At 41.6% G+C, this 11,893-nt stretch overlaps 1 protein-coding gene across 2 annotated transcripts; it reads right to left on the reverse strand.

Moving 5' to 3' along the window:
- Positions 1 to 1,949: 1,949 nt before the first annotated feature.
- Positions 1,950 to 8,767, reverse strand: LOC144673045 (tubulin alpha-1D chain-like). Of its 2 annotated transcripts, none has more exons than XM_078535042.1 (5): positions 8,750 to 8,767; positions 4,326 to 4,548; positions 4,064 to 4,212; positions 2,748 to 3,428; positions 1,950 to 2,246 (listed from the first exon to the last, which is right to left on the reverse strand). In XM_078535042.1, exons 2-5 carry the CDS (start codon positions 4,444 to 4,446, stop codon positions 1,950 to 1,952), a joined length of 1,248 nt encoding a protein of 415 aa, XP_078391168.1. In that variant the 5' UTR covers positions 4,447 to 4,548; positions 8,750 to 8,767. The 2 variants fall into 2 exon arrangements, with proteins under 2 accessions (XP_078391168.1, XP_078391169.1); XM_078535043.1 differs by lacking the exon at positions 8,750 to 8,767 and adding an exon at positions 8,356 to 8,370.
- Between the last annotated feature and the right edge of the window lie 3,126 nt (positions 8,768 to 11,893).

Raw genomic sequence — 11,893 nt, forward strand, 5'->3', positions numbered from 1 at the left:
ATTAAAGGTAACTGCTCTGAAGACTTCGATCAGAAGATAAACTAGGGTTGAAGTGTTAAGTAGGTAAACATGGGTGAAGTTTCAGAATGTGAGGTGCAAAGGGAACATTTGCATTTTTAAATAAACTAGAATAATTTGAATTCAGAAGAGGGGTGGAATGTTTCACTTAACCAGGAGAAGTTAAGAAACAGTGTTTATTTTTCCCAAAGATTACTGGTAAAATTGGTACTATGATAGGTTTTTATTATTATGGAGGCAAAGTCCAAAGACATAGTGAAACACGGGGAATTTGCATTCAAAGGGGAAAACATATAAAAGGCCCATTGGATTCCCTTCATTCAGATTACAGTCATACATACCGCAGTGATCGGACTCACTTCCAATAGACACCTGCCCACCAACCCCCATCTGCTGGATTGACAATCAGACCCTAACTATCCAACTCCTCCACATCAGATCCCCTCTATCAGAGCCCGTGAATTGGACGGCCATTCCTGAGATTAATTTCTCTCAGGCTCCCAGCAGCCAAACCACCAAGAATCGGAAACTGTTACCCTCGTCACTTAGACATCATCTACAGTCCATCAGCAATCAGTGCTCCATTACCTAGACCCAATACACACATGATCATTCAGCAGTGCCTATTGCAGAACCACAGCAATAGCTCCACATCAAACACACTGTCCGTCAGTCAGACTCACATCACTCACATCCCTGTCAATCTGAGCAGAGAAAAGTTGTGCCGCAGAGAGAGGCCATTCAGCCCATCGCAGCAAAAAAAAAGAAACTAGCCGCTCATTTTAATCCCGCTTTCCAGCACCTGCGAAGTAGCCTTGATCCTTAAAAATTAAAATCCCAATTTTTCAACAGCATCAAACATTGTCCCCAATTGTCGTGGCAAAGACGCAAAGTGCATCCGTCAAACACACCTCTTCATTCATTCCCCCAGTAATCCGGCCCATCTATCACTTTCCAGTCCAGCTCATCCCCAGGAATAATGCTGCAATGATCAGACAGACAGAATCACATCGTCATCAATCAGGCGCGATCAATCACACCGGCTCCCTGGCCCGCCCCGTCAATCAGACACCAGTGTGAGCAAAGGAGGAAGTCATTCGGCTCCTCATGTCCATGCTGACTCTTATCAACTTCTATTAATGAGATCCCAAATCCTGCTGATTCCCACTAGTCCATGGGAGCGTCTTGAATCAGCCCCGCTCCAACGAACAGCTCCTGATCCGCATCTCCAGTCAATGACCAATATCTCTCAGACCCATATTTACCACACCCTGTAAATCTGATTAAAATGAAACCGATCTCCAGTTCTCAGTTCCTTCAAACTCCGACCGCACCCCCGGAAACCCAATCATTCAGAAACCAGTGAATCAGATTCAAAATCAATTAGACCCGTATAATAAAAGCAAAATACTGCGGGTGCTGGAAATCTGAAACAAAAACAGAAAATGCTGGAAAACCTCAGCAGGTCTGACAGCATCTGTGGAGAGAAAAACAGAGCTAACGTTTGGAGTCCTTGTGGCTCTGACGAAGGGTCATTCCGACTCGAAACGTTAACTTTGTTTTTAACTCCACAGATGCTGTCGGACCTGTTGAGCTTTTCCAGCACTTGCTGTGTTTGTCTCAATTAGACCCGTTACTTATTCGATCCACTTGTAACAGAGGCGAGTGTTTTCATGAGTGAAATGCTGTGTGGATCCTGGGCTGTGGGGTTTGATGGACTTTCACTCTTGGGCCCACTTTCTGGGTCAATTCATCCACTTCTATCGTCAAACTTCTTTTTACACCGAATTTCTCAATCTCTTGTCTGCATCTGCGGCATTTAATCAGACACACTTCCAAAATCATTGTAAATACCTTATTTTATTAAATAAACTGTATAATATCCATGTGAAGTAAAGTTAAAACCGTTAAATTTTCTAAATTAATAAATCTTATTCTTCCTCTTCGCCCTTTCTGTCCAGTGATGAGGAATCGATCCCCACCTCTTCATAATCCTTCTCGAGTGAGGCCATGTCCTCCCGGGCATCCTGGAACTCCCCTTCCTCCAGACCCTCCCCCACGTACCAGTGGACAAAGGCCCGCTTGGCGTACATCTTATCGAATTTGAGGTTCAGGCGGGTCCAAGCCAAGGAAATGGCGGTGGTGTTGCTCAGCATACAGAGGGCCCGCTGCACCTTGGCCAGGTCACCCCCTGGCACCACCGTCGGCGGCTGGTAGTTGATGCCAACCTGTTGGGGAGAAGCAAATTTGTTCAATTTCAGTTACGTACGACGCAGCTTCAAAAATCAGGCCCCGGAGCCGCCCGTTACTTTTCAGGGAGACACGTTTCTCAATGTATTTGTGTCTTTCCCTGTACAGACACCGAGATCTGCTTATTTCCCCGGCTCTTCCCCCATTTCAAAGCTGCAGTTTGTGATGGGGTGGGACTGCATTCAAGAGCAAATTCATTCTTTATCACAGTGACCGGGGAGAGGCCTCGAGTGTCAAGAAGCCTCTTCCTAGTTTCAAGGCAGGATTTCTCCTGGAACATTCTGGGCAGCAGTCAATGGGGTGAACTCAAGAGAATTCCACCTCAAGCCTCTCTTTGAGGGTTCCTCTATCACCAGGAATGGGAAGAGGCTGTTCCATGACTGAGCCGGATTGAATACAATATTGTTCACATCTGTTATCAGGTTGACACAATCCATGATTCCCTGGACTCTTGGATTGAGTACAAAACCCACACTTACCTTGAACCCAGTTGGGCACCAGTCAACAAACGCGATCGAGCGCTTGCTCTTGATGGTGGCGATGGCGGCGTTGACATCCTTGGGCACCACATCTCCTCGGTACAGCATGCAGCACGCCATGTACTTGCCCTGGCGAGGGTCACACTTCACCAACTGGTTGGCCGGTTCAAAGCAGGCGTTGGTGATCTCCGGCACCGAGAGTTGCTCGTGGTAAGCCTTCTCGGCTGAAATAAGGGGCGCGAAGGTTGCCAGAGGGAAGTGGATGCGGGGATAGGGGACCAGGTTGGTTTGGAACTCAGTCAGGTCCACATTGAGGGCACCGTCGAACCGGAGTGAGGCCGTGATGGACGACACTACCTGTCCAATGAGACGGTTGAGGTTGGTGTATGTTGGTCTCTCAATGTCCAGGTTACGCCGACAGACGTCGTAAATGGCCTCATTGTCCACCATGAAGGCGCAGTCAGAGTGCTCGAGGGTGCAGTGGGTGACCAACACCGAGTTGTACGGCTCGACCACCGCGGTGGAGATCTGGGGAGCAGGGTAAACGGAAAACTCTAGCTTGGATTTCTTGCCGTAGTCAACGGAGAGTCTCTCCATCAGGAGGGAAGTAAAACCCGAGCCGGTCCCACCCCCAAAACTGTGGAAGATGAGGAACCCCTGCAGTCCTGTGCACAGATCAGCCTGTGGGGGAAAAGCACACACAACACATCAAACAGGCAACAGGCAACGGAATCAATCCTCAAAAAGGACAGTGGAATCGATACACGAGCAAACGTCCTCACGGTCCTTGCTGAGATGGCGCAGTGGGAGCTGGGGAGTTGGAGCAGTGGGAGCCTGGGAGATGCAGCCATGGACATTGTGGAGGAGGGAGTGGGGAACCAGGGTGAAGCAGCTCGGAGAGTATTGATGTGAGAGGCGTGGGGCTTGGAAGAGGGAGCGGGGGACAGTCAGACACCGGGAATTGCCGAGTGCATAGGATGCCAGCAAGGATTTAGAATTCCTTCCAAAAATTCCTTCCTGAATCCCTTGTGTTTCTCCTCGCCAGTAGATTGAGCGGAATACAGAGTTAGAAGCTTGTTCTCGGTCTGGGTGGGGCACTGCTTGAGGACAATCTTCCTCCTGATATGGATCCCATCCGATTGAAATGAGGCGGGTTATAGAAAGGACAGGAAACATCACATCGCCGAGTCACCGAACAGCGACACCCATGGGTGCATCTCCCTCACTGGGACCGCAGAGTGATGGAACCACCCAGAATCTCTATCCTGGCGAATCTAGGGCGGACAAAGCCGGATCACTAAACCCAGAGAACCTACCAACTTGCGAATGCGATCCAAGACCAGATCCACGATCTCCTTGCCCACGGAGCAGTGGCCCCGGGCGTAGTTATTAGCCGCATCCTCCTTGCCGGTGATGAGCTGCTCGGGGTGAAAGAGCTGTCGGTAGGTGCCCGTGCGGACCTCATCTGGAGACAGGGAACAGAGATTTAACAACAGGGACACGAGAATTCAGGCCACACTTCACTGAGTTTAGTGAGAACACTGACTGAGCAACCCCATCAACAATCTCTCCTCTTACCGATCACAGTGGGCTCCAGGTCTATAAACACGGCTCGGGGAACGTGTTTCCCCGCCCCCGTCTCACTGAAGAAGGTGTTGAAGGAATCGTCACCACCTCCGATGGTCTTGTCACTGGGCATCTGCCCATCCGGCTGGATCCCATGCTCCAGGCAATACAGCTCCCAGCAAGCGTTCCCGATCTGTACACCGGCCTGGCCAACGTGGATTGACAGACACTCGCGCTAAAGAGGGTACAAGAGGTGATTATTGACCCAGGATGGAGAGGGATACTTTATACATTCAGTCTGGTGATGGATGGAGAAGGGTCTGAAGGGCAGCAAACATTCCGCTCCTGGATCCTGTGGATCCCATCCAATCCCCTCTATAACTCTATTCTACCTCGATCTACTGTCCATGGAGATCCGGCCATGTCCTGGACAATCCTGATCCTTGTGACCGCTCTCTGTGATTTCCCATTCCTTCGGCAGCACGGGAAGCAGCAAACACAACCGTCCCTCCCACAATGACCATGGATCCTGTAACCACACCGCACATCCCCCTGTCCCTGTTGATCCCCATTTCCCGAGGGATTCGTGCTCCGTGTGATCCTCCTTCTCCCTATATATTCACCCTCTCTCTGGATTTCTTTTCGTCTCCTTTCTATCCCGCCCCTCCATGTGGAATTCACTTGTCCCACTGTGGATCCCTCTTCCCTACTTGGGGATTGCGTCTCTTCCTGTGGGTCTCTGGCTCGCTCTAGATCTTGGATTCCACACTCTGTTACAGATCCTGCTCTCTCCCTGTAGATCCCCCTCTGCCGAGTGAGCACTCCCTGTTTGTGCTACACGCTCCATTCGCCATTACTCAATGCTCACTCACCATGATGCCCTTTTATTCTCACAGCTCTTCTCAATGTGTTGCGTACGTTCCCGCTCGCGCTATTTATACCAAATTCTATGAAGCCAACTCGAGATCCGATTGGTCAGTGAGAACAAAGGGCTCCGGTTGCTTGGGGAAACATCAACATAAAATGGAACTTCGGTGCACAGCGCTGATTGGTTGCTTTGTGGAAAAGGAGGGGCCAGGCGATGGTCACAATTGATGATGGGAGGAGCTTTAGACAAAGAGAGAGACGAGCTTCGTCTATCAGTCTCTCATCTCAAAGTGCCATCAATCAGAGCCCTACATTCAGACCTCCTAATGAGACAGTATCTACCCGACCCCCGTCAATCAGACCCGATCAGACACAACCCATTCTAACCTTCTAACGGAGCAGATCGCTGTCTGTCAAACCCCGATATATCTGTCCACTGTCCATCAAACCCTTTTCAGTTTGGCAGCCTTCCGTCAGAAACCTGTCTGTCAGACCTGAAACAACCAGACCCCATCCATCAGAGACAATCCATTCAATCAGAATCTATCAAACACGATCCATCAGAATCTATCCAGCCCCATCCATCAGACACAATCCATTCAATCAGAATCTAACTAACCCCATCCATCAGACCATCCATTCAATCAGAATCTAACTAACCCCATCCATCAGACACAATCCATTCAATCGGAATCTAACTAAACGCATTCATCAGACATGATCCATTAAATCAGAATCTAATTAAACCCATCGATCAGACACGATCCATTCAATCAGAATCTAACTAAACCCATCCATCAGACACAATCCATTCAATCAGAATCTAACTAACCCCATCCATCAGAAACAATCCATTCAATCAGAATCTAACTAACCCCATCCATAAGACACAATCCATTCAATCAGAACTTAACTAACCCCATCCATCAGACACAATCAGTCCAAACAGAATCTATTAGACCCCATCCGTCTGACACAATCCAGTCACTCGGAATCGACCAGGGTCCATCCATCAGGCACATTCCATCCAATCATAATTTATTAGACCCCATTCATCAGACACAATCCATTCAACCAGAATCTACCTAATCCCATCCATCAGTCCCAATCCATTCAATCAGAATCAATCAAACCCCATCCATCAGACACAATCCATTCTATCAGAATCTAACTTATCCCATCCATCAGACACAATCCATTCAATCATAATCTAACTAACCCCATCCATCAGACACAATCCATTCAATCAGAATCTAACTAACACCATCCATCAGACCCAATCCATTCAACCAGAATCTAACTAATCCCATCCATCAGACACAATCCGTCCAAACAGAATCTATTAGACCCCATCCATCAGACCCAATCCATTCAACCAGAATCTAACTAACACCATCCATCAGACCCAATCCATTCAACCAGAATCTAACTAACCCCATCCATCAGACACAATCCATTCAACCAGAATCTAACTAACACCATCCATCAGACCCAATCCATTCAACCAGAATCTAACTAACCCCATCCATCAGACCCAATCCATTCAATCAGAAACTCACTAATCCCATCCATCAGACACAATCCATTCAATCGGAATCTCTCAAATCCCATCCATTAGACACAATCCATTCAATCGGAATCTCTCAAATCCCATCCATCAGACACAGTCCATTCAATCAGAATCTAACTAATCCCATCCATCAGACACAATCCATTCAATCAGAATCTAACTAACCCCATCCATCAGAATCTCTCAAATCCCATCCATTAGACACAATCCATTCAATCAGAATCTAACTATCCTCATCCATCAGATACAATCCATTCAGCCAGAATCTAACTAACCCCATCGATCAGATACAATCCATTCAATGAGAATCTAACTAATTCCCGGCCATCAGACACAATGCATTCAATCAGAATCTAACTAATCCCATCAATCAGACACAATCCATTCAATCAGAATCTATCAAATCTCATCCACCAGACACAATCCATTCAATCAGAATCTAACTCACCCCATCCAACAGACACAATCCATTCAATCAGATTCTAACTAACCCCATCCATCAGATACAATCTTTTCAATCAGAATCTAAATAACCCCATCCATCAGACATAATCCATTCAATCAGAATCTACCTGATCCATCCATCAGACCCAATCCATTCAATCAGAATCTAACTAATCCCATCCATCAGTCCCAATCCATTCAATCAGAATTTAAATAATCCCATCCATCAGCCCCAATCCATTCAATCAGAATCTAAGTAATCCCATCCAATAGACCCAATCCATGCAATCAGAATCTAACTAACCCCATCCATCAGACACAATCCATTCAATCAGATTCTAACTAACCCCATCCATCAGATACAATCTTTTCAATCAGAATCTAAATAACCCCATCCATCAGACACAATCCATTCAATCAGAATCTACCTGATCCATCCATCAGACCCAATCCATTCAATTAGAATCTATCAAAGCTCATACATCAGAAACAATGCATTGAATCAGAATCTATTAGGCACCATCGATTTGACACAAGGAATTCGCCAAGGCGCATTATACAGCTTTTCCAAACCCACAACTACTACCATCTAGAAGGACAAGGGCAGAAGGTAGATGGGTACATCACCATCTGGAAGTTGCACTCCGAGCCACTCACCATTTTGATTTGGAAATATATCACAGTTCCTTCACTGTCATTGTTTCAAAATCCTGGAACTCCCTCCCTAACAGTACAGTGGTAGTACCTACACCACATGGACTGCAGCGATTCAAGAAGGCAGCTCACCATCACCTTCCAAGGGAAACTAAGGATGGGCAATAAATGCTGGCCCAGCCAGCGAAGCCCACATCCCGTGAATTAACTTTAAAACTCTATTCAATCAGAATCTATCAGATCCCAACAATAGAGGAAATCCATCCAAACAGAATCTATCAAACTCCATCCATTAGACACAATCCATCCAAACAGAATCTATTAGACCCCATCCATCAAAAAAACACAAATTCCACGACAACCTCAATATTGAAAATCACCAAAAAATTCAACAACAACCGCAATATTGAATATCACCAACAAATTCAACAACAACCTCAACATTGAAAAACACCAACAAATTCAACAACCACAACATTGAAAATCACCAACAAATTCAACAACAACCTCAACAATGAAAAACACCAAAAAATTCAACAACAACCTCAACATTGAAAAACACCAACAAATTCAACAACAACCTCAACATTGAAAAACACCAACAAATTCAACAACAACCTCAATATTGAAAATCACGAACAAATTCAACAACAAGCTCAGCTTTTAAAAATACAAAAAAGTTGAACAAAATAACCATTGATAACACCAACGAATTCAACAACAACCTCAATATTGAATATCACCAACAAATTCAACAACAACCTCAATTTTGAATATCACCAACAAAGTCAACTACAACCTCAACTTTGAAAAATACAAAAATGTTCAAAAAAAACCATTGATAACACCAACAAAATCCACAACAAACTCAATATTGAAAATCACCAACAAATTCAACAACCTCAACACTGAAAAACACCAACAAATTCAACAACCTCAACATTGAAAAACACCAACAAATTGAAGTACAACCTCAACTTTGAAAAATACAAAAAAATTCCCCAAAAAAATTGATAACACCAATAAATCCAACAACAACCTCAATATTGAAAATCACCAACAAATTCCACGACAACCTCAATATTGAAAATCACCAAAAAAATTCAACAACAACCCAACATTGAAAAACACCAAAATCAACTACAACCTCAACATTTAAAAATACAAAAAAGTTCAACAAAATAAACATTGATAACACCAACAAATTCAACAACAACCTCAATATTGAAAATCACCAACAAATTCAACAACAACCTCAATATTTAAAATCACCAACAAATTCAACTACAACCTCAATGTTGAAAAACACACCAACAAATTCAACAACAACCTCAATGTTGAAAATCAGCAACAAATTCAACAACAACCTCAACATTCAAAAACACCAGCAAATTCAACAACAACCTCAACTTTTAAAAATACAAAAAAGTTCAACAAAATAAACATTGATAACATCAACAAATTCAACAACAACCTCATCAATCAAAAATACCAAAAAAATAAACAACCTCAACTTTAAAAAACAACAACATATTCAACAACCTCAACATTGAAAAACACCAACAAATTCAACAACAACCCCAACATTTAAAAACACCAACAAATTCAACAACAAATACAATATTTAAAATCACCAACATATTCAACAACAACCTCAACGTTGAAAAACACCAGCAAATTCAAAAACAACCTCAACTTTTTAAAATACAAGAAAGTTCAACAAAATAAACATTGATAACATCAACAAATTCAACAACAACCTCAATATTGATAATCACCAAAAAATTCAACTACAACCTCAACGTTGAAAAACACACCAACAAATTCAACAACAACCTCAATGTTGAAAATCAGCAACAAATTCAACAACAACCTCAACATTCAAAAACACCAGCAAATTCAACAACAACCTCAAATTTTAAAAATACAAAAAAGTTCAACAAAATAAACATTGATAACATCAACAAATTCAACAACAACCTCAACATTGATAAACACCAACAAATTCAACAACAACCTCAACATTGAAAAACACCAACAAATTCAACTACAACCTTAACATTCAAAAACACCATCAAATTCAACCACAACCTCAACATTTAAAAACACCAACAAATTCAACAACAAACACAATATTTAAAATCACCAACAAATTCAACAACCTCAACGTTGAAAAACACGAGCAAATTCAAAAACAACACCAACATTCAAAAACTCCATCAAATTCAACAACAACCCCAACATTGAAAAACACCAACAAATTCAACAACAAACTCAATATTTAAAATCACCAACATATTCAACAACAACCTCAACGTTGAAAAACACCAGCAAATTCAAAAACAACCTCAACTTTTTAAAATACAAGAAAGTTCAACAAAATAAACATTGATAACATCAACAAATTCAACAACAACCTCAATATTGAAAATCACCAAAAAATTCAACAAACTCAACATTGAAAAACACCAACAAATTGAGCTACAACCTCAACTTTTAAAAATACAAAAAAGTTAAAAAAAAAACCATTGGTAACACCAACAAATTCCACAACAACCTCAATATTGAAAAACACCAACAAATTCAACAACATCGACATTGAAAAACACCAACAAATTCAACAACCTCAACATTGAAAAACACCAACAAATACAACAACAACCTCCACATTGAAAAACACCAAAAATTCAACAACAACCTCAATATTGAATATTACCAACAAATTCAACAACAACCTCAACAATGAAAAACACCACAAAATTCAACAATAACCCCAACATTGAATATCACCAAAAAATTCAACATCCTCAACATTGAAAAATACCAACAAATACAACAACAACCTCAATATTGAATATTACCAACAAATTCAACAACAACCTCAACATTGAAACACACCAAAAAATTCAACAACAACCTCAACATTGAAACACACCAACAAATACAACAACAACCTCAATATTGAAAATCACCAACAAATTCAACAACAACCTCAACAATAAAAAAAACCAACAAATTCAACTACAACCCCAGTATTGAAAAACACCGACAATTTCAACAACAACCTCAATATTGAAAATCACCAAAACATTCAACAACGTTTCAAAAACACCGAGAAATTCAACAAAAACCTCAACTTTGAAAAATACAAAAAAGTTCAAAAAAAGACGTTGAAAACACTAACAAATTCAACAACAACCTCAACATTCAAAAACACCAACAAATTCAACACTAACCTCTAGATTGAAAACCACCAACAAATTCAACAACAACCTCAACATTCAAAAACATCAACTAATTCAACAACCTCGACATTGAAAAACACCTACAAATTCAACAACCTCAACATTGAAAAACACCAACAAATTCAACTGCAACCTCAACAATGAAAAATACCAAAAACTTCAAAAACAACCTCAACATTTTAAAATACAAAAAGTTCAACAAAATAAACATTGATAACACCAACAAATTCAACAACAACCTCAATATTGAAAATCACCAACAAATTCAACAAAGTCATCACTGAAAATCACCAACAAATTCAAAAACCTCAACATTGAAAAACACCAACAAATTCAGCTACAACCTCAACTTTGAAAAATACAAAAAAGTTCAAAAAAAACCATTGATAACAGCAAAAAATTCCACAACAACCTTAACATTGAAAATCACCAACAAATTCAACAACAACCTCAACAATTAAAAACACCAAAAAATTCAACAATAACCTCAACAATGAAAAACACCAAAAAACTCAACAACAAACTCAACATTCAAAAACACCGACAAATTCAACAACAACCTCAATATTTAAAAACACCAACAAATTCAACAACCTCGACATTGAAAAACACAAGCAAATTCAACTACAACCCCACTATTGAAAACCACCAACAAATTCAACAACCTCAACTTTGAAAATCACCAACAAATTCAACAACAACCTCAACTTTGAAAAACACCAAAAACAACAAAATAAACATTGATAACATCAACAAATTCAACAACAACCTCAACATTCAAAAACACCAACAAATTCAAC

This window comes from Cetorhinus maximus, unplaced genomic scaffold, assembly GCF_964194155.1.
Source record: "Cetorhinus maximus unplaced genomic scaffold, sCetMax3.hap1.1 HAP1_SCAFFOLD_215, whole genome shotgun sequence".
Lineage (NCBI taxonomy): Eukaryota > Metazoa > Chordata > Chondrichthyes > Lamniformes > Cetorhinidae > Cetorhinus > Cetorhinus maximus.